This window comes from Pocillopora verrucosa, chromosome 7 (genome assembly GCF_036669915.1).
Source record: "Pocillopora verrucosa isolate sample1 chromosome 7, ASM3666991v2, whole genome shotgun sequence".
In the NCBI taxonomy this organism is placed as follows: domain Eukaryota; kingdom Metazoa; phylum Cnidaria; class Anthozoa; order Scleractinia; family Pocilloporidae; genus Pocillopora; species Pocillopora verrucosa.
Window position 1 is genome coordinate 5,661,447 of NC_089318.1, and position 23,678 is coordinate 5,685,124.

Sequence of the window (23,678 nt, forward strand, 5' to 3'; positions counted from 1 at the left end):
ATCTCCGTTTTTAACTGTTACGGTGGAACACAACCGAAGCACAGTTGATTTTTCCCAGTTATTACGTAATACGCCTCCGTGGATATCCAACGGGTCACTTTAATTAGTATTTTGTTCGCGATCCGGTATTTTCCGTTCAGGACAAAGGAAAAGCTTAGAGGTCTGCTTCTGAAAAATCTTGGTTACAGCAGATTTCAAGCTTGACAAAAGGAAACACCTGTGTCTTTGCACCTCTATTTTGCTGCTATTTTAAACCCACACTTCAAGGAGGGAAACACACTTTCAACACAGCACTCGATAACTCATGTCAAAATTTTCCAACATCCGCGATCCTGGCATTAAACTGAATAATTCTTTAAACTCTCTCAGAAAATAAGAAATTGCTTGCTGTCCGCTACGATATCAATTGAGGCAATAAGGATTTGACAACCCATAGTGTCATGAGTTTTTCGTATCCATCTTTAAAATAATTTGTTGTTTCAAACGGCGCCAAAGTAAACAGAAAGCTCTATTTGCCAACGGAAAGAGCAACAAATAGAAACTATAACTAATACATTTTCTCATTTACAAAAAATTAAAATTAGACTTGTAATTAATAAGACTTCGAGACTCGCTGGAAGGATTGTTAAATATGAATAATCTTAATTGCAAAAAGATCTTCTATTCACCTATTCACAACGTGATGCCGAGAATCAAGCGAGTAATGACTTCCAAGCTTGTTGGTTTGTTACAATTGGGAGCATCTGCGTTTGGGGCAACAACAACAGAAAATCACGTCGTGTTCAATAAACAAGGTGTATCAGCTTTTACTCCACAGGGAGTAAAAGCTGTTACAAATTTAAAAAAATTTATTAAATACATTACAGAATGGGCACTCTGTACAATTTATCTACAATAATGTGTTTGACAGAACGGGTGTGATTTTCTTGTGACAATCTGACTTTACGTCAGGACACATGCACTAAAAGTTGGTGTTTATATCATTCCTCCTGTTCAGCGGGTTCTCCTTCTTCTACGTCGCTGGTTGCTCCTGTATAAATCAGAATCAAAACGGAAAATTAATGATAAAAAAAGGAAGGCAAGACAGAGAATTGGATTTCGAACGGATAATACTAAAGGTGTTCGACATTTATCAGGTCTGGCCGAACCGAAAGCACTGGTTTTTATTTTTTCATGGTGTTATTAGAGTGTTTTTGATCATTCTCAAAATTCTGTCGGAGATTGGGGTCGAATATAATTAAGATTTTTGATTGGCAGGTGTCACAAAGCGTGTCCCTTTTTATCGTGAGTTTTGTAAAGAAATGTGAGAAAAAAAAATTGCAAAATTGTGACTTGTTTGGGAACCTAAATTACTATTGCTAATGTAGGCGATTATTCAATGACCAAATTTCCTGCTATTTGGACAAGAGATAAACATTGAAGATGAATAATGACTAGTGCCAGGCGAGTTTACCGTGAACAATTTCTGTCACTTCTCTGCACAAGCTCGCTCAACTTACGGCCCGAGGAGGGTCTGAACGTTCATTTTATCATAACTCATGTGATTTTTTTTTTAACTGATAGGTTAAACAACGTTATTGAGCAGCACTTATGAGCGGCGGCTGATGATGGTGACTTACCCTGATTGGGGGTTACAGGTGCTTCACCTGGTATGGAACTGAAAGGGGATTAAAAAAAAGCGCAGTTTAGTTTGGCTGTAACCAGGAGCCCATTACCCGGAGCCTCCATACCAATCGTACCCTTGAGTCAACCCTGTCCCGTATCTTTTTATTTTAAGAACTGAGATATGTTGGGGGTTCTTTAATTTTCCGCGAAAACACGCTGACGTTCGCATAAAACCCTAAAAAAATGGCGGCCAAAGGCGAAGGTTGACCTCTATTCCTTCTCTGCATGTGACGTAAACAATACGGAGGACTACAGCTCTCTTATGATTGGCTATTATGTAAACACCCGCGAAAAACCCCGTGGGAGGTGCTTATAACAATAAAAAGATACGAGACAGGGTTGACTCAGAGGGTAAGTATGGAAGATGGAAGCTCCGGGTAATGGGCTCCTGCTGTAACTGAATGACGTAAACTCATAGAGGAGCGCTGGGACTAAGGGTTTGAATTTTAAAGAAAGCAAGATACAATTCAACGCCAATTTTCAATTAATTGTCGAAAGTAATCCGGAATTTATTAGGTTTTGCCTTATTTCGCTCTCTGATTGGTCCGAAAGCTAGCACGATTTTGTCAACCAATCAGAGTCAAAACCAGAAGCAGTCGCGACTTGGCCACCGTCGCGTTTCCCGCGCTTCAAGCAGTTTCCTTGTCTTTACTTTGAGTTCTCATTGGCTCCCTTTGATATTTCCTTTTGTTCTAATTGGCTGTTATGATGACTCTGGTTAAACGACATCCAATCAAAATGCGCTCTAGGTTATACCTTCTTCTTGATCCCGCCTCGTCTCCAGTCTCCTCTTCATGTTCCTCGCCAAACGGTGCCAAAGTCAATGGATTAAAACCGGACATGGGTTCTCCGATGATACCAACTCTGCAGGGAAAAGAAAACGTTGACTTGACGTCACAGTTACTGTCACATTCCATCTTAACAGCATACTAGTCTAAAAACCATGTCCCATAATTCTTAGAATCTCAATAAGACTTATGGGGGAAACCTTTTTTGAGTGCAATAGACTTGAATTGGAACTCCAAAATTTTGGAATACCAGTCAAAAGGAATGGTACAAACTTAGGCAGTGATAGACAAACCATCGAATTTGAAGAAGAAGAAATCTAAAAAAGCTAAATCTTTTCTGCAATGTCAGAACAAACATTTACGAAAAATGAGAACTGATAATTTTCTCTTTACATGTACATCATCAACTACCACGAATTTACTTACTTGGGTTGAAGGATAAGACCCAGCTTTTCTTCTTCGTGTGGAATCTCACTGCAAAAATCATAATTTAATGAACATTTTGTGCGTCACAAGTGAGCAAAGAAGGAGCATCGTCGTGGCGCTTGATACAGTTTCAGATGCAGTTCAAAACTATTTTAAAATTTACCGAAGGAGACTACAAGTATTTGTTCATTGAGATAGATACACGAACAAGAGATGACACTTAACAAGCAGGAACAAGGATGGATGAGATTAAAACGGATTCTAACGAAGCGTGCTTGAAAATAGTACACGAACCGTGATTTCACAATGTGCGCGCGGTTACTTGGGCAGCGAAGGAAGGAAGGGGGTGAGTTTTCGCGTGCCTTGCCATTTTGAACACACATAGCACCTGCTATGACATTTCAACGAAGTAGCATTTACGACTATTCTGCATGCAGAGCCAACCATCTTTCATGACCATAATCTTACTTTTCCGACAAGGGAAGAGCTTTGGTACGATCAAGAAACCACGGACTTGCTTCCTGTGAGGTCGGTAACAGGGACACCAGCACCGGAGAACGTTGGCTGTAAGAAAAACAAACCTCGTCACAACTAGTCTCACGGGCATAATTGCTTTTTTTGTTTGAAATTTCAATGTCAAGTTGTAATAATGCAAGACCAAGAAGAGAAAATCAGTTTTAAAATTAAAATTTAATCATGAAGTTTTGAGTATCATTCAATTCGTACTTACTTGATAATTGACTTGATAGGCGGTCGCTTTCTGTGACGCAATCAAGGCAACGGCGATATTTAGAGGAGGTAAAGTATGACAAGGAGACAATCACTTACATATACAGTTTAACTAATTCAAGAGCATAATGTTCTGTAGCTCTGAAAGTTTGTCATGCATTTGGACTATGCTAGTGTGGAAATAAATTCTATCCACGGGTCCTAGACACCCGGGGTCTTAGGTGCTGAGATAAGAAGAAAAGCAGATGGAGTGGCCTTCCAAATGTCCTCGGGAGACGAGGCGGGCTGTGAGAGCTCTTTTGCAGTAAGACAAAATAATGAATAGGGCATGGAGGGGAGGGTTAAAAAGTCATCCGGCCGGGACTTGAGCCCAGGCCTCTCGGTCCGAAGTGCCGAACTAATCTTTTTCTTGAAATCAATTGATAGACTGTAAGTTGAATTGTAAAAAGGATATTAAAACACTTACGGTTTGAGCCTACGATATTCGGCAGGTGTTAACGGCTGCTTGGTGCTGTCTTTGAGGCGATCCATAGCATACACCTCTGACAAGAAAAAGGTATGATTTGTCAATTACGTTATGTTTCTTTCGGTAATGTGCCCTTGTGTTTAACGTTACGTTATGTGAAGTCACGTGTGAGTACCTTCAACTGCTTGGGGTCGCCCTGCTGGGTTGAATGTGTCTGAACGAAACAATCTGATGAGAAAAGGTAAACTGAGTATGAATAAATACTGAAATAAACAAAAATAGGAATTTTATCTTAATAGTGATGCTGATTATGATGATAATAATGATATGGCCATGACATTGACATTGACAGTGACCGTGAAAATGACAGTAATAATAATAATGACAAGGATGATGTCGGTGATAGTGATCATAATAAGAGATCATGGTCACTTAAATATTGATAATTTTTTAAAAAAATATCTATTGTGTTAAATGAAACACGTACCTTCCCAGTTCTTTTTGTATTAAATCCAAATGTTGTCGTCTAAATGCAATGTAGGTCACATATGCAGAAAATGGGTAAAGAGCCTTTGGAATAAGAAAACAATGAAATCAAAAACGTGGACAAATGCATTAAATGATCCAGCCAACCTTAAATTACCAGGCCCTTGTTGTTCAAAGGCTGAATAGCACTACCCACTGAATAGATTGCTATCCAGCTGACACAGTAGTTTTGTGAACACTTATCCCCTGGATAGCCATTTATCCAGTGGACAGCACTATCCAGCCTTTGAACAACCCAGGCCAGGCATGAAATGAAACCAATCATGTTTTTATAACTGTACATATAACAATGAACTTACCTCATAGAGTTCCCTGTCTCTGCTTGTGTATGAGCTGCGTTGTCTAAAATTTAGCAAACAGCAAGTTAGAGACAACAACAGAGGGAATTTATTCCAGACCATGCCCTGGTTGTTTGAAGGGTGGATAACATTATTCACTGGTTAACCCTCTAACTCCCATAAGTGACCAAGACAGCATTTCTCCTTACAATATCCACACAATATCAATCAGATAAGTGATGAGAATACAGAAAAATATCCTTAATTGATCCAATACTAAATTCTCTGAACTAACATAAGAATTGTGTAGTTGACAGTAAAGGAGAATTACAAATTTGATCTGGGAGTTAAAGGGTTAAATCTCTATCCAGTAGAAAGTTTCGCCAACACTAATATCTGCTGGATAGCAATTTATTCTTTTGATAGCTAGCAATTATTTGCAGGATAGGGATTAATCTGTTGTATAGCATTATCCAGCTTTTGAACAACTGGGCCCAGACTGATATACATGTATGTTAAGTTGACTCCAATAAAGCAGGGTGGTCAATCCACGGACCTGTTTTTTCCATATTATATCACCTAAAGGGAATAAAAATTTCCCAACCTGCTTTCCTCCTCCTCTAATAATAAGATGAGGTGGAAAGTAAGATGGAAAATTATCATTTAAAGTGCTTCCTTGATTCCTTGACACATTTCCTAGTAAATCTAACACCAGAGCTCTCTCATGATTCACATATAAATGTGTTGCATAAAAACTTTGTAAGGCTTCATTTTGTTACTTGCAGGTTTTGAAGATTCTTGATCCAAAAATATCTCTCACATTAAAAAAAAGGAAGTAAGATAGACAGCACAAAACAATTTACTTAATCTACCAGTCAAATGGAAAATTCTGTAAATGAATCAGAAAAGTCAGCTGTTCTCAATGAATTCAGACTCACTTACAGAATTCCATCTATATTTCACCTCTAAAGAAGTGCCCCATTACATGACTCAAAAAGTTGAAAAATTAGAAAATTCCATCTATCTATCCTCTCTTTATGCACAGAAAATCACAAACATGTGAGTTCCCAGCAAAAATTTCGGTGATCTTGGGCTGAAAATTTGGTCCTGCTAAGCACTGAAAATACTACCAACATCCAAATAAAAAAATTCTGCAAATTAAATTTCATGTACATGATACTTCTTATCTTTTCTTCAAGAAATAATTACCTGCCACAGCCCATGTGATGTTTATCTTCCAGTCCAAGCCCAAGAACAAGTGTACAGTAACATTGTCCTAGAAGTCTCTGTGCTGATTCTTGTTTGGAGACAGCTGTTGCAAGCGCTTTTCTCTCAGCTAGACTTGGTTCACTGCACAGGAAAATGATACAAGTTAGCAATTGCTTTGTTTACTTCTTCTTTTCATTGTATTGCATGTATAATTACATGTAAACTCTGTGGATGTCATAATAGGCCATTTTACAGTTGTGTACTTAGTTGCCAAGCCTTTGATTTGGAGTGAGGCTGAAGGTGACCTTGTTGTGTTAGAGACCAGAATCTAGTTAGCATGATAACAAAGTAATTTGCATTTCAAAAGCAGCAAGGTTTGTATCATAACAAGGTCACCCTTAGCCTCACTCCTGTTCAAAGGCTTGGCAACCAAGCACACAACTGTAAAATGGACTATTAAATACATATACGTCTTACCAATATCACACTTTGATGCCTCATTTTTAAGTTACTTCTTGGATCAATATCAGTATCTGGGCAACTGCCCACATACCCCTCCCCTAACCCAACATTAACCCTAACTTGTTATCAATTGACTGATAACAAGTTGTCAGATACTTATATCAGTCCTACTTCTCTCTGCAGCACAGATCCTTCTTCTCTCTGCAGCACAGGAGTCATTTCACAGAAAAAAAAATGGACCAAGATTTTACAGTTTCAATCTTATTTTTTCTTTGCTCTTCACCTGCAGGCTCAAGGTACTAACCTAGAACATTTCTATAGCCCTCACACTAACATCATTTTAAAGCTAGCTTAGCCAAGCTAATATAGGTTTGGCATCATCAGTATCAAAAAACCACTCATTATCTTTCAGTAAATCTAAGGCAAGGCCACATTATGGACTCATAGAGAAAGGTGTAATGTAAACTTTTAGAGTGGAATGTTAAGTCCATCTCTTTCATATGAAAGTGTCAATATCACTTACACTGCCATTGGTTTTGGTTTATTTTCAATAGCCATCCTCTCAAAGAATGCATCAAAGTAATTCAAAATGGCCAGTTGAAATTCATCAAATTGTTCAGAGCTGGAAAAAAAAGATTCAAATCTTCCAAATGCTTCAAGCATCATCAAGTATGGTAACAAGCATAGTGTAGCTATGAAATTTAAATACATTATTGAAATCTCTCCCCCCCCCCCCCGAAAGTTTCTTTTTCTTTTTTTGTGCTTCATTTGAATATGTGATTTTCTAAGGCCACATCAAGCCTCAAATTTCAATCACTGCTTGTCAAATGGTTGTTATTCAATTTTTGGGTCAGTGCACTATTACTTGTAGCTTGTAGCTTTAGCCTGTAATCAAACTGGATCTCCACAATTCATGGAGTCTTACAAATCTAGCGACAAAAACTTGGTCTAATCATTGCCATCAAACTGATCCTGGTTGCCATAGCATGAAGCAACCAGGAGTAAACCATTGAAACAAGGCCAGACCACAACACTGGGAACTAAATTGTTTGCTATGAGAAGTGCATGGGTTTTCTAACATCTGCTAAACAGCACAGAGAAGATGCAGGATGCATTGCCTATGATTTCTCATCCTTACCTTACCCAAGAAGACTAGGATGTCTAACCATTTGCAAATGTCATAGCAAAGACAGCACATTCTGAGCAGTTATTTTAAGACATTGAGTGTTGGTCCAGTCTGGGAATGGAATCCTTGACCTCATGCACAACAGTCTAGCACTTTATAACTTGAGCTAGGCAAGCGGCAATTGCTGCTTCCCACCTGACCATTTTGTTAAGCTTCCTTAAGAGTTAACTAGTACCCATTTAAACTCCTGGACAGTAAGATGCTCTTTTGGCCCAAGAATTCAGCACAATGACACAGCCAGAGCTCTAGCCCTGACCTATTCAATCCACATTCTAACCAATTATTCACAGGGCTGCTGTGTTTCCTGCAACTTTTACCTATAACATTCCTGAAATGCTGGAGGAAGGAGGTCAACATCTGGCATGGAATCTAATGCAACACTCTTGACATCATCCAGTGTTACAGTTGCATGTTCATTGGCTGCAGCTGGCTTGACACTTGGGCGTGGTGAGGAACCTTTCATGTTACCAGCTCTTTGTACCAACAGGTATGCCTGGCCACGACGAGATGTTGCTCCTGTAGCCCCGTAGTTTTTGGACATGACTGATGGTGTACCCCTGAGTGAGGAACAAACAAAGAGCTATGTTTTTGTTACGGGAACATATGAAAATTAAAATCTTCAGCCTCAAGAATAAAATCACTAAATAAAATCAATAAGGAAATTAATCTCAACAGTGACCTTTCTTTGATTAATATGTGTATTCTGCATTTTGAATAAGTGATTTCTGTGCATTTTTTTGATGTGTACTTCTTCCTTGGGTATGAAACAAACTCACATGACCAACTCCTACTTTACATCTCAACATTAGTACACATATCTGTCACACTGTTCTCTATACATTTCTTAAGGTGCTAAAAAGGAGAGTTTGTCAAAAGAGGGGGTGTCTACTGGAAGGAGAGAGCATTCATGGAGAAAATTTTGACTTGTACTGATTCTGCTTAAGTTGAAGATTTAGAAGTTATAAATCAAGAGGCAATGGAGACAGGTTTTTTCTCGTATCTCTACTATTTAAGAAAGCGAGGGAGGAGTGGGGGTACTTATTTGAGGGGGGGGTGCTTGTTTGATATTATAATTATAAAAAGGGGGGTGGGCACTTATTTTTGGTGGGTGCTTATAGGAGTGTGGTTACTTGTTCGAGGAAATATGGTAATCACAGGGAAAAGTTATGTGCTAATAATTTCTGGTAGTTAAAGGGTTAATCAAGAAAAAAGAAAAATTTATCAACAACTCTATAATTCTTAGCTTTGCCTTGCCTATCATTTTTCTTGTTCAGGTCCTGAAAGTGAATTCCTAAGCCTCCTTTGCTTCTTTTGGATTTGTTTGCAGCTAGATGAAAGTTAACACCTTTATCAAAGCTTCCAGGAACAGTGCTGTTGACAGAAGAAAAACACAACATAATTCAAAGCTAATGTTTCGCATGTTAGCCCCTCATCAGAGCTAATGAATGAAGGGCCACCCCTCAAAATGTCAGCTTTGAAACTCTTTACAATGGCCAATTTACGTTATCAACTCAATTGATAACACTAAATTGCCCTGTTATACTCTCCCACTTACACAGCACCACAGTTTCTTTAGAAACTTACCCCCTCTATTTATAATTCATGCATAAATCACAAGGAGTATACAGTCGAACTTGTATTAAGCAGTCACCCATGGTAGGGTGACGGTTTTAAATACACCTTGGTTCCACAGATTTGGGAAATTATGAAAATGGTAAAAAAATACCTATTTATGCCATAATTGACCACTTCATATGCAGAATCTTGCTCGAAAGTACTACTTTCTTTGATTTGGGAGAGAAAAACGGATTAAAAATTACTTCAAAGATTATTCTTAGTTTGATTTGAGTGGCCGTGCTTTTAGTGACTGTTCAGTACAGGTTGAGGACAATGAGATGAAACTGTGGTGTTACGTAGGTGTGAGAGTCTAACAGGGTAATTTAGTGTTAAATCACTATAATTCACCTGAATTTTAGTGATTTAGGTAAAAAAATTCGGGACTTTGACGACTGACCGCTTAATACAGGGTGCCCTCTCAATATGGTGACGCTTTATTGATTCAACGGTAGTTTTATTCAGGACATTCTCGGGAGATACCACAGCAGTTAAGATGTGCATATAAAGGATTCATGTCACATTCTCTCCGGATCTATATTTCGTGCCGTTTTCCTTCTCGTTGATTTAATTGCAACCTCTGCGATGGTCAATTTGGACCAGTCCAAGTTAATGAGATCACCATTAACGTCCCTTCGAAACTGTGGGGAAAATAAATTTCATAGCGAATAAAATATATATTATTAGTCTCTACTATCTTACCTTACTGGTTCCAGTGTGTTTGTGTCGTCTTTCCAAATCCATCTTCTACTGAGCTGGGAAGGCTTATACTGTGCATGTATCGAATTGAATAGCAAAATAATTATTTTGGAGAGGCTTTTAGAAGTCAGGTTGTTTCATGATTTATGTACGATCCATTGATAATTTTTCTTTATAATTTTAAAACAATATTTGGTGAAAATTATCTTATAGTACATATTTACCAAGTCTTCCGTTTGGGCCATTGTGATTCGGAGCAAAATTGCTTTGTATCACATAAGAGACGAAGAACTCGCCATCTTGTTTATGTTTCTATGACGATCATATTGCGATCGATGATCGACAAGAAGTCGTTATTGAGATGGGCAATGCTCGGTAATTTCCGTGGAACTTCGCAATATTCCGTGTAGAAATCGTACCGGGTCTTGACCACAAGGCCTTGCGACTCAAGCTATATCATCCGGGATATTCTCTTTCTCTTCGCTCACGGCACATGTCTAAAAATGGCGACTGTTTTGTTGGGCGGAAGAAAACTCGCCGATTTACGAGTGGTAGATCTCCGTCAAGAGCTCGAAAAAAGAGGCTTAGAGAAAAGTGGAGTGAAGGCAGTATTGTTGGAACGATTACAGAAGGTAACTTGTACAGTTATTTCTCGAAAAATACATGATATGGCTTGAGCAGATGCTGGCGGGAACGAGAAAACACTAGATAAGCTTATTCCGAAAGTCGGGTTAGCTTCCGATCGAAGCGTTCTAATTTCTGTATTTCTGTAGGCCTTGGAGGTAGAAAAGGATTATGAAGAAGAGACCTCAGATTTCATCCCAATTGATAGTGTGGATCTTACTGGTGAAGATGACGAAGACGATTCGGAAGAACAGCCCTCAGCGAGCCCGATTGCGTCCCCTCAGAGGCAGAAACAGCCGAAGAAAACTTCGATCACCCCAGACTTAAGTAAGCACATATGTTACCAGCTGTTTTCCCTTCTGAGTTTATTGATCCCAGGTAAAATTGGGAATTCTTACATTGTTGTTATTGTTTTTTTTGTCTCTCTACAGAGAGGAAAGCTGCACCGAAAGTGGAAGAACCCAAGGAGTCGGTCAGTGTAAGCTTACTAATAAAAACGTTGTGCTTTCCACTGTTATCGCTAAACTAATTGTGTGGTAGTCGACCGTTCCATTTTAGTAAAGTTTAAAAAGGTGATATTGTTACTGGGTTCAATTGTTTGTTTTCAAGTGAAGTAATTGTGCATGCCTCAACAATATTAAAACGATTATGGAATGAAACTCTACATCCTACAGCATCTTTCGTCTTGACTAGCACAAGTCATTATAATTTTTGGACGGGTGAAGTAAAATTTTTCCAAGAAAAACATTTCTTTTCTTTATCGTTGTCCATGGAGAAAATTTTTAAACACTGCTTCTTTCTTTTGACAATTTTTTTTTAACTGTCAACAATTTTTTGCTTTTGTGATAAACATTACCCCCTTTATTCATTTGTTTTTAATAGGTCAAGGATGAAGGTGATACTGTATTGGATGTTGATCTAAAGGAGGATAAAGCCTTCAAAGAGGAGCCTTTGGATGCTGATGATTTAGACAGTAATAAGCTTGACAGCATAATTGACACCTCATTGACAGTGAAATCTGAAGTTGGTGATGATAACAATGATGATGGTGATGATAATGATGGTGATGAGGTCAATGATGATGATGATGACGATGATGATGATGATGAGGAGGAGGAAAAAAAGGACAGTGAAAAGGATGTTGAAGAAGATGATGGAGACTTGATACCAAATGAGGGAGATATTAAAGTGGAGGATCTGGAGGAGCAAAATGACTTGGATAACAACAAAGAGGTAGGCATTGGAGGGCAAAAAAGTCTTAGGCCATCAGACTACATACATCTCAATTATCATTTTATATTTCCCATTACCACTGACAGAAAACTGTGACAATGAACTCCTGGTTCTTAATGAAATGTGAACTTACATTGCATTTTATTTGAGTAATTAATAAACACAATCTTTTGTGTTGTGCAGGTTGATGACCATTCTCTGATTGAAGAAGAAAAAACAGAGGAAACAGAAGAAGGTGCAATAATTTCTGCTTTCTTTCTATCTCAGATTTATTTTAAATTGCATTTCTCTATGTAAGAAAGGGTTCTATCTTATTAACTGATCCAGGGATTGGTTTGTTTTCAGTAGTCAGCTTAGCTTCTCACCATCAGCATTCTGAAAATATTTCTAAAGGATTTTCTGTTGGGCTTAAAGCCATAAAATGTACATTTTCCTGAAAAATTGTCAAAAATAGGCATTCGATAAATCACATTTCCTTCAAGGAAAATGTATCAGAGAATGTGGTTGTTTATGTTAAATACTTCCATAAGCTTTTTCATGGAAAGAACTAAAATCACTGCCTTGAAGTTTGTAATTGCTCAGAATGAAAAAGGTGAAAATGTTTGTTTACATCAGACACCCACGAAATGGAAGGTACAGAAGAATCAGCTGATGTTGAAGAGCCAATGGAGACATCAGGACCAGCAGAAATAAGTGTAGAAGACACAAGTGAACAAATGAAAGATGACAGTGCTACAGCCATGGACATGTCAGAGCTTGATGGTTCCAAAGAGAACAGTTTGTCAGTCTCGTTGTTTGTCCATGCAGATGACGTACAAGATGACCTTGATGATGATTTGAAAGAAGCAGCTGCAGCAGAGGCTGCAGCAAAAGAGGCAGCTGCTGCAGAAGCTGCTGCTAAGAGTCAAGAAAAGGGAGAAGAAAAATCTGAGAAAGGTGCCAAAGCTGTTTGTTTAGATTGTGTATCTTTATGATTATGAATTTTAGATTAGCACTTCATATGAGTTAAATTTGGCCCAACTATGTTTGTGACCACATATTGGTGTTATGTGGAGTCACCTCCCTTATTGGAAAGCCCAGAATTAAAACCCTAAAGCAAAAGTGTTACCAGTTCACAAAAGATTTTCTGTAAACAAGGAGCCCTCAGTCATGTTGCTGATGCTTTTTCATGGTTCCCTATTGGGACAAGTACAGTATAAAATCAGAACTCACTCAACTGCTTCTAGATGAGATAGCAGGGGTCCAAGTAAGCACTGAAAACTTGTTTTCAAGAATTAGCCATAACAGCAAGAAAGCAAGAATATCACCAAAGCTGGTGCCATGGGATAAGGAACACAATATCTGTTATACCTCATCATCTTGGAAATCAAACTTGGTCCAGGTGGACAAAGAAAATACTGAAGAGTGGAACTTTATAACCATCAAATCATCTGTTTGTTAAATGCACTATCTACTTAGGGCCAAGTTGGAAATGGGGATTAAAAAATCTTTAGTTGCAATTATTCCTATAACGGAATTTTTGGTGGTCCTTCATGCAACAATTTTCTTTCTTTTGAGTGCACTGCAAAATATCTTCATCATTTGATTATCATTGGCATCACATATGTATTGTAAAGAAATTACGTGTACTGTAAAGGAAGTGGTGAGCTAAGAAAATACTTTTTCATCATGGGGAGAGTTTTGGATTATGCTTGTGAAAATGTTTACTTATCAGTAATATTATTGGCTAGTTGTGTATGATATTAAGTTTGAGAGGAGAAATGCTTTCAAACTTTCTTCCTTTTTTTTTTCCTTTTTCTTTTTTTCTCTTTTTTACTCCTTTTTTTTTTATGCATGGAACCAATGACATTTGCAGAATTCCCTCTCACTATGGAACTACATTTTACAATCTAACCCTTAACCAGAGAATACACCTTTTGATGACTCTTGATGAATGTTCTCTCTGTTTTATTTGTTTTTTTGTTTGAAGTCAGGGTTTGATTCTAAGTCAACTTATCAACTTATTTTTGCCAGGGAAAACCAAGGATGCTGAAAACCATGTTGGGAAAGAAGACACCAAGGCAGCAGATAAAGCAAAAGAAGAGAAGGCTAAAGATGGTGGAAGTTCAAAATCTCAAACATCTTCCTCCCAGAGGTGCAGTAAGATTAAACAATTCTGAGAAGTAAATGACAAATTAAAGATGGTTTCAGTTAAATTTTTTATTTTTTTTGTATTGACCAGTTGCTGCTGGAACAGTTGTGTCACACCCTATGTATTTCATACTTCATGCAGGATGAATAGGCCACATCTCCAGGCATTGTAATCGTAGCTTGAACTTATTTTAATCCTTAACTCTTAAGATCTGATTGTTATTTCTCCCATTACTCATTTCCTTATAAACTAGTTTCAAGAATTTGCTGTTAGATCAAGAAAACTTTTACATGTTAATTTGGAGTATTCTAATAACCTGTGTGCTGGATGCCATATGGTTATTATAGGGAGAAGTTACATGTCAATCACTTTAGGTAGTGAACAAGGTTAACTGCCACTTTCCTGAAAACTTTTTTTTATATCTGATATAATATCACCATTGTGGGTGTTTTCTAAAACTTTATAGAGATCTATAAGAAATCAGTTAGCTTGCCACACTTTTAACCATTTAACTCCTAGAAGTGATTGAGAGGTAATTTCTCCCTAAATTATCCATACACCATCCAGCAAATGGGTTATGAGAACACTGAAACTCATCATGTATAAGTTGTTATTCTTGATCTAATACCAAATTCACTTATCTAATTTTAAAGGAAATGTGTAGTAGCTAGAGGGGAGAATTAACAATCAGATCTGGGAAGGTCAAGGGTTAAAACTGAGGAAGACATTAAAAACGGTGTTCTCAATTCTCTTTCACTTTGCTTTCAGTGAGAAAGGGAAAACGGGTGAAGCTAAGAGTAAAGATTCCAAAGCTGCTGACAACAAGACAACCAAAACACCAGGAAAGAGTGCTTCCTCTGCAAAGGACAAAAAAGAAACTGGAAAGAGTCTGTGGGTGAGCAATCTGTCTTCTGTAACAAGAGCTGCAGACCTGAAAACAAGGTTCAGTCAGTATGGAAAGGTGAGGAGTGAATTTATCATGAATTCTAAGAGTTTCACAGTGTTCTCCCTCAATTTGGTAAAATAAATTTTCAAACCTTTGGAGCAATCCTCTCCCTGATCAATTTCCAAGAATTCCAAGCAGTTTTTTGCTGTATTAGGAGTTTCTACAGGAAGTAAATATCACTGGTTACTGCCTGAAAAGGAAAGCACTGGTTTCATATCTTGTTAACCTTATTTTTGAAGTAGTTGGCCTTTGTACAATCTTTAAAACCTTTCCCTCCCAAGATCTCATCAGTAATTCTCCTTATTGTCTTCCATACAATTCTTTTGATGTTAGTTCTGAGAATTTGGTATTGGATCAAACAATCCTCTAATTGATATTTTTCTTAATTCTCTTCTCCTGACTGCTTGATATTATATCAGTATTGTAAGGAGAAATTTTGTCTTGGTCACTTATAGGAGTTAAGAAGGTAGCTTGGGGTAAAATGTCAATTAATGTGCAGGGCATGAAATTAATTTTTTTTTCTGATAGCCACTTGGCTCCTAAATTCTTCAAAGTGGTAGCCAATTCAAAAAAAGTTGGTTGCCATTTTCAAAGACAAACAAAACCTTTTGTTAAGCTGTCAGCGTTCTAGATAGACCCTCCAAAATTAAGTTAGAGAAAAGATCTTTAATGTGTTACAAAGTGGACACTAGGATGGATAATATACAACGGTTAAGCTCACCTAAATCCAAGATGGCATCTCGTTATTGATCAAGATGCATGTGCTGTGTTTTGGAAACAAACTAAATGAGGAAGTTTGCCGCTGATTTATCTTTGCAAATCTTTTTAATTCACTATATCTCTTGGTAAGGTTATGATGAAACATTCTAGTCACCAATTTGGTGACTAATTTTCAGGATTTGGTTGCCAAAGTGAAAAATTTAGTCGCATTGGCACCTGTATTAGGCGCAATTTCACACCCTGATGTGGTGGCTCTCTTTAATTTTTTAATAGTTTGGTAAACCTTGATATTTTACTGTTGTATACCCTAGTAAAGTTCTGGACCAGGTTTTTCAAAGCTGGGTTCAGATAACCCTAGGTTGTAGATAATTCTTTTTGTTTACAATCTGATGACTGGATGCTTAAGAAAAAAAAAAGTGAAAATTATCCTATTAATCTCTCTTCAAGCAACTGGGCTATGAGCTTCCTTGAACAGTTCAAAGCCAAGTGGAATTAGCCATTGCATAAATAGTTACATTATTCAGGGAAATGATACCTTGTAGAAGTGATATGAAAAGTTTTGTTGAGATGCTCAAATACTGAGGGGGAAACTGTTTTTTGAAACTGTTCCTGGTTTTTAGGTGGTTGGTGCTAAGATTGTGACAAACTCCAAGGCTCCTGGTGCCCAGTGCTTTGGACTTGTTACCATGTCAACCAGTGAGGAGGCTGCCAAGTGTATATCACACCTTCATCGCACAGAACTGCATGGAAAAACTATCACTGTGGATAGGGTAAGTGAATCATTTTCTTTTGGTAAAGAACTCAGCTAGTGAAATCTTCTTTAGTTGGTCTGGTGGTATAAGAGAAATAAGAAAGAAGAGGAAAATCCAGGCATGAAAAGTGTGTGGCATGAAAACCTTGCAGTATTTTGGTGAATCTTTTAGTTGTGTAGAAACAAATTTTTTGTTATAAAGATTAACCAACAAAGTTTGGTGGTTTTGGCTCATATCCAGAAATGACTGATCTTTTGTGGTGGTCTTTTATAGGCTAAAGGTGATCGCATACCTACAACTCAATCTAGCTCTGCCAAGAAGCCAACAGATAAGAAACCAGTTGATAAGAAGCAAGCTGACAAAAAGCCAGCTGTCAAAAAGCCTGCAGAAAAGAAGCCAGTAGAGAAGAAACCAGCAGAAAAGAAACCAGCAGACAAGAAACCAGCAGATAAGAAACCAGTGGAGAAGAAGGACAAGCCAGGTATGTGTAGTTATGCAAAGTTGTAAATATCCAGGTTCTAGCCAAGGAAATACTCTGTTGGTTAAGAGCTGGCCCAGCAAGAGATATAACAAGATTTGACTCCCAATCTTTTGCAACCCCTTCACAGTGAGGCTACTAAGTGTCATGCTCACACAATGACAATTGCATGATGATGATACATGTTATTTGTTCCTATTAAGGTACTTGAAAGTCCCCTGTCTCCCCCCCTCCCCCTCTCCCCCTCCCCCTCCCCCTCCCCCTCCCCCAAAACGAAATGGGTGAGAGGTAAAGGTAACGGTAAAGGAGAGGTATCAAGAAATGCAAATAGTAGTAGAGTGGAACAAGACTTTTACCACTTGATGTACATCTGATAGATTTGCACACACTTTTTTAAACTTGGAGTTTGTCAATGAAGCACATATGGCACTGCACTTCATTCTTTATACCAATGAGAGCGACTTCACACTTAGCCACATCCATGTTACATAAATTTCGGCACCAGATCACAGAGGAAAAGACGACCTCGGAAGTGGCCAATTGAAAGCCATGGAGTAGTTAATTAATGTTGCATTGTTCCTCATACTTATGTTTAAGATTCCCCTTTTGATCTGTTGACAGCTGACTCATCAGACAAATCCAAAGCAAAAACTGATGACAAGAAGCCGCTAGCAAAGAAACCTGTGGAAAAGACTCCTGGTAAATCAACAGCCACTAAAACACCAGCTAAGTCATCTTCTAGAACTACTCCAAAACAACAGAAGTCAGGTTAGTCTAATACTAATAGATTTATTATGGACGCAATTTTAACAGCATTGCTTAGAGCAACTGTACCCTCTTATACTTGGCTTGATCCTCTCTTTTCCTCTCTTATCGAAGAAATTCTTCTGGTTTTCTTTTAGCTGGACATATTTTTCAACTTCCTTTGCGTGGATTGTTGCTGGATAAGCTTTAGGGATTGTGGTGATAGTATGATTCGTGTGGAATGGTGGTGTAACTTTTAGGATGGTTCATCCAGTTACATGCCATCATTTTTAGGTTGTTCAGTGTACAGAGCTCCATCACTGAGTGTTTCTTCAAAGCTAATGAATCAGTGTCCTGTTGCGTTGCATTTCCTCTTACTCATCCTTCTCTATGGTGGTCAACAAATCACTTGTAAATCAAGGAAGCATTTGATGGAAATGAAGAGCTTAATGACAGGATAACGGCGTTGTTGACATAATCCCAACACTCGTCGTGGAATGCTGTTATAGGGCATCAAAGAGAATTTTAATCCTGATCATACGAGAGTCAATTCAACTAATAAATCTAAACCTTGTTGACTGATCTCCTAGTTGAGTTAGTCAAGTGTTGTACTGTTGTTTAAAATGATTCTCAGGTTGTGCTGATCAGAGCTGCACAGGTTTTATTGAAGTTGATTAACTACTTTTGTGATTTTGTTATGATTCGTCAAGGCTCTTTTTGGGGCGTTCTATCCTGCTCCTTAAAGACACCCTTTGGATTTGTGGGACGAACACGATGCTAACAATTGAACTTCCTGTCGAGTAATTGCATGCAGTTTACTCTTGCATTTGAGGCTGTTGAGGTTCCATCCCGTCACATTTGGTTTTTTGTTTGTGTTCCTTTGCTTTCGTTTTGCCTGCTTTGTTTGCAAGAGAAGTATGTTTCGTGCAGATTGTCTTTTATTTAGCATAAAATGTTCTGTTTTGTTTTACGATTAATACTAATCACAGGAAGTACTTCTTCAAGTGGCAAAAAAGACGAAGGTTCGAAACCGGTCGTGTCGAATAAATCCTCTGACAAGGAAAAGGAGAAAGACAAAGACCAGGAGAAGGAAAAAGACAAAGACAAGACGGAGAAAAGCACCGACAAAGATAAAAGTAAAGAAAAGGACGATAAAAAGCCCAGCAAAAGCCCAATCAAGTCTATTGACGAGATCCGACGTGATAGGCAGGAACGACAGAGGCTGGAGAGAGCTAAAGAGATCCGTGAGCAGCGTGAACGTGAGCGACAGGAACGACTTCGACGAGAGCGTGAAAGGCTTGAACGGGAGAAAATGGCCGAACGACAACGTGAACGTGAACGAGAAAGAGAACGTGAAAGGAGAAGGCTTCAGGTTATACGTGAACGAGAGATACGCGAAAGACAAGAACGTGAACGAATACGGCTGCAGCGTGAAATAGAACGGCAAAGAGAACTGGAACGCCAACGGGAACGTGAACGCCGTGAACGCGAGGAACGTGAACGCCTAGAACGGGAGAGGCGTGAGAGACTTGAACGAGAAAGACTTGAGCGTGAACGAATTGAACGTGACCGCTTACAACGCATTGAACGCGAACGATTGGAACGTTTGGAACGTGAACGCCTTGAACGAGAGCGTTTGGACCGTCAACGTTTAGAACGTGAACGATTGGAACGTGAACGTCGGAGTCTAAAGCGCCATGGTGCGCCCTTTGAACGTGGAGATCCAGCACATGCTCAGAAACCAGTTGGTTTTTGGGAAGAACCTAAACGGGCTGCTTTGGGTGACGAAAGACCGCGTGACTTCTTCAGCGGTTCAGTGGGTGAACGTGATAGCAGACGTGACCGTCCTGAAGTCTCCTCAGACAGGCGTGATTCTCGAGGAGGCCATCGTGAAGACGGTCGGCAACCAGCTGGAGCCGGTCGCGAACGCAGAACCGAGGAGTGGAGTCGAGCAGACGAAAGGCGTCTTAAGAAAGATGAGAGAGAGCGACGTAACGAAGAAGGACACCGCGGGCGTGACAAACCTCACGACCATTCCAGAGGAGCACGTGATCGTGACTTGCGTGACAGCCGTGGCAACCACGAGACTAAGGCCTGGGCTACTGGAGGTGACTTGTCTGGGGCCGGTGTTGGGGTTCTTGGAGCTGGAATGGATCCACAGAAGAGCTTGTCCATCTTATTGGAGCGTGCTGGCGTCAGGGGCATCTTGGGCTCAGGCGCCTCTGCTCAAGGACATAATGTGCGAGGTGATTTGAGTAAATCTATAGAGGAACCCAATTGGCGTGCCCCTGACCCTCGTGATAGCAGGCCGCCTATCCCTCAAGCTGAAAGAGGGGGGAACTTTACGCACGGGTCCTCAGGACTCGCAGACATCAGAAATGTCCATGTTGATGCACGTTTCGGTTCGCTGTCCATGGACACAAGCCATCGCTCTGTGGCCATCACTGGAGGAGTGGAATCTAGCAAGCCACCCGCGCGAGACTGGCGAGACACGCATGGTGGTAGCCTGACATCTAGAGACCGCGATGCGCTTGCTGCCAGGGAGAGGGAGCGTCCACGAGATCGTGGCGCGGAGGTCAAGCAGAGCATTCCTCGTCCAGGAACCATGTATGATGCTCGGGATACCCGTGCACCGATCAGCCGTGACTCCATACCGCCTAGAGGTGCGTGGGGAAATGGAATGGACTCGCGCCAAAATGCCACTCCTTCTCTTGGCGTGTCAAATGCAGGCCGCCCCTCCGTTGACGATAGGTCGCGTGCTGCAGTCACTGCCCGCGACAGTGCACCAACTCCTTGGAACCAGCCCGGAAGTTCCTTGGCGGCTCCTGTTGCCCGAGGTGCTTACACTGGAAGTGCAGTTCCCGGTGCGGAGAGGCGCCATCCTGTCGCAGGCGACGTCAGATATGAGCCTTACAAGGGCGCCCCACGTGTCAGCATGATGCGGCGGTACTGAAACATTGATAAACTTCTGAAGTTTCTTTGATTCGGTGGACGATTTTAGGTTAACTTCAAGTTTTAGGTGTGAAACAGTCCTCTGTGAATCTTGTATTTGCGCAAGTTTTAGAACCTAGTGTGAAACTTGGTAACTTGCTCGACAATTTTGGCATTTTAGAGTCTCGGAAATTCTCAACTGAGCATAACTTGTACGTTAGAATTAACGCCTGTTCATTTTGATTTAGCTTGTAATCCAAAGTAATCATCCAATGGGAGTTATTTAAACAAGAAGAGCCCTGTTACGGGTAGATGATCGCGCCTGTAGTTGAACGTACAATAATAGTTCAACATCGTGGTATAGAAATTTCAAAATCTTGATGCATCTATCGTCGTGTCCTTTCATCTTACCTGAATGAGGCTTTTGATCTTTCGGCTTTCAATATCTTTCATTTCGAATAAATGGCATGGATTAACAGTTGTTGGAGTCTCGTTATGCGTGAAAATTATGTTGGACTACGCTCAAGATCGCGAAAGTTAAGGACGAAGCAATCTTGGAAGCGAATCGTAAACATGGATGAATGAAGCTTGCAAAGCAGTCTGTAACGTCCGTAATGCAAAAATAATTACTACGCCAAGTGCTATGGATGATAAAGTCAAGGGATAATGATGTAAACGAATATAAGTTTGTGAAGAAGAAATCATTAATTCTTGCCGAATTTACCCACCCCGTCAGCGTGTTACAGTTAAACAATGAAGGATCAAGATGGAATTTCGCGGAAAAACGAAAATGTTGAAATGGTTTTGGACGTAAGAGTCGCTTACCAAGGGGTTTGACGAAAATTGTTATTGTTCGCAAAGTTTCGTCGGGCTTATATCTCGTTAACTTATTAACCCTTTAACTCCCAAGATCTCATTAGTAATTCTCCTTACTGTTTACCATACAGTTCTTGTGATGTTAGTTTTGAGAATTTGGTATTGGATCAACTACTAATCCTCTATATTTTTCTTTATTTTTGTCACTTATCTGCTTGATATTGTATTGATATCGCAAGGAGAAATTCCGTCTTGGTCACTTATGGGAGTTAAAGGGTTAAGGTACTACCTAGTCGTAGTGGTGAAACAAACACGAGTAAATGATGTTGCACGGGTCTCCAGCTTATTTATCTTATGGCATTCAAATAGATACACTCCACTCTAGTCCGCCTCTCCCCTCCCCTGGTGCCTTACCCACTGGTCATGTTGAACCTATTTTGCGTGGTCACGTGTCGGTGGTTGATCACTTGATGTTCCCATGCGGTGTTCAGCTTTTGTTTGTTTCACCATTGGAAACCTTGTGCTTTTTATCTTGCTTTGGTAAGTTGATGCAGGTAACTTGTTTTGTTAACACTTGTGTCCCAGTACAGGCAGCACGGCTGAAGGAAGCGATGAGGTGAGTTACAAGCTTCTGCAAACTTAATTCCACAGTGAGCTTGCGGCATTTATTAGAGCGCTTTTCGTTGAGTGTCGTAAATCCAAAGTTTCACCAAGGCCAATCAGAACAAAGGAAAATACTTCTAAGAGCCAATGAGAACTAAAGGTATAAACAACCAAACTGTCTAAAGCGCGGGAAAACGCGGGCGACCAGGTCGTGATTGGTTTTAGTTTTGCACCCGATTGGATGAGAGAGTTTCGCGAGTTTTCTGGACCAATCACAGAGTAAGTAATTGCGAAACCAATATAATCTCAGATTGTTTTCGACACTGAAAACTGCTCTAGGTTTGTCACCAAACTGACTTTACCGGAAGAAATTCTGGCGATATCCCGAGAATGCTGCAAAACTACTGTGGCATTGAACTTTGGTTGACTGAATTCCACAAAAGAACTTAAATTCCATACATTAGGTTTGTTTTATTTTCATAGACTCTTCTCTCTTGAGTGTATTATGAAGAAAATTGTCTTTTATTTTTGATTGGCCTTGTTCAATATTTTTCCCTGTAAAAGTAGAACATAGTGGTGACCGGCATTTAAATTTCAAAATTCGATATTCTGTCTGGCAAATAAGGAAGACAAAAACGCTTCTTATTTCCTCGCACGCTACATGCGCTGTAACTTCATGATTTTCAATTCGTTTGCAACTGCAGTTAAATAACGTGTCCAAATCTTCAGCTGACGTCACGGTTACTGATAATAATTGCATTTACGTATCGATCTTAAGTTTTGTGAAGGAGGAAGCCGAGGAAGGGAGTGGGGGGTGAGGCGTTGGATGTTGTGAAGGTGAAAGTGACAGTTGTCACAGAATTTCTTAAAAGTGACTGATCGATTCGTTCGAAAATGATTTAAATAAGAAACTCTACAGTACTTACCTTTACGTTTCAGGTATGTATGGTCTTCGTTTTCCTTGAGGTATCCATTGAGGTCTTCTGGAGAGTTCTTGTCATAATTTTTGTACTTTACTATTTGCTTTTTGTAATAAAATTCAGTTTCTTTTTGATATGGTTGTGTATTTACTGTATCCGGTTTTAACATTTAATACCAATCCCTTGATTGCGCGCTGTTTATCCGCTTTGTGCCGACGGAGCTGAGGGAAGGACTACAGCCGCCGCGCGCGCCCCCCCCCCCCCCCCCCCCCCCCACGTTTTGGTGCGGAAATTACCACAATCACTGCGTGCGAGTTAAGCCCCCTTTCCGACCTTTCTTCGGGGAGGGGAGGGGCGCCGTCTCGTTTCCCAAACAGTGGCTGGTAGTCATGCCAACATATATGTCGTGGTTCCATTTTATTCTTGATTCAAATTTTATTTTCTCTTGTTTTAAACTCATTATCATACATTACAACACCCAAACACAAAAGAAAATAAAATTTGTACCAAGGATAAAATTGAACCAGAACATATACATGGTGTTCAATTGGAAGACTGCCTCATCATTTATTGCTACGAGATATTTAGTGACTACTGATAAGACAGAAAGCACGTTTGCTTGGGCTAGCGAACTATGGCAAATTTAAGAATGGGTAAGGAACGCCTGACTTGACTGACGATAAACTCACCTACTCCTCCCCTTGCTCCTTGT

The 23,678-nt window shown here is 39.6% G+C and overlaps 2 protein-coding genes across 4 annotated transcripts; one reads left to right on the forward strand and one right to left on the reverse strand.

Annotated features, from left to right (window-relative positions):
- Positions 1-77: 77 nt before the first annotated feature.
- Positions 78-10,447, reverse strand: LOC131794025 (protein phosphatase 1 regulatory subunit 36). Its single transcript, XM_059111564.2, has 16 exons — positions 10,293-10,447; positions 10,072-10,139; positions 9,010-9,126; positions 8,073-8,312; positions 7,093-7,191; positions 6,108-6,248; positions 4,920-4,962; positions 4,562-4,644; positions 4,250-4,302; positions 4,075-4,150; positions 3,610-3,639; positions 3,348-3,443; positions 2,880-2,927; positions 2,422-2,529; positions 1,620-1,657; positions 78-1,030 (listed from the first exon to the last, which is right to left on the reverse strand). The coding sequence occupies exons 1-16, from the start codon at positions 10,311-10,313 to the stop codon at positions 981-983; spliced, it is 1,311 nt and encodes a 436-aa protein (XP_058967547.2). The 5' UTR covers positions 10,314-10,447; the 3' UTR covers positions 78-980.
- A 114-nt stretch (positions 10,448-10,561) lies between these two features.
- LOC131793897 (scaffold attachment factor B1) lies at positions 10,562-23,100 on the forward strand. Of its 3 annotated transcripts, XR_010718159.1 has the most exons (13): positions 10,562-10,700; positions 10,842-11,019; positions 11,124-11,170; positions 11,575-11,925; positions 12,109-12,160; positions 12,541-12,861; positions 13,939-14,059; positions 14,825-15,017; positions 16,343-16,492; positions 16,748-16,955; positions 17,574-17,720; positions 18,686-22,059; positions 22,986-23,100. XR_010718159.1 is itself a non-coding variant. In XM_066169604.1 (12 exons), the coding sequence occupies exons 1-12, from the start codon at positions 10,572-10,574 to the stop codon at positions 20,647-20,649; spliced, it is 3,861 nt and encodes a 1,286-aa protein (XP_066025701.1). In that variant the 5' UTR covers positions 10,562-10,571; the 3' UTR covers positions 20,650-23,100. The 3 variants fall into 3 exon arrangements, 2 of the variants coding, with proteins under 2 accessions (XP_066025701.1, XP_058967414.2); XM_066169604.1 differs by having other exon boundaries at positions 18,686-23,100; XM_059111431.2 differs by having other exon boundaries at positions 11,124-11,164; positions 18,686-23,100.
- The last annotated feature ends 578 nt before the right edge of the window (positions 23,101-23,678 follow it).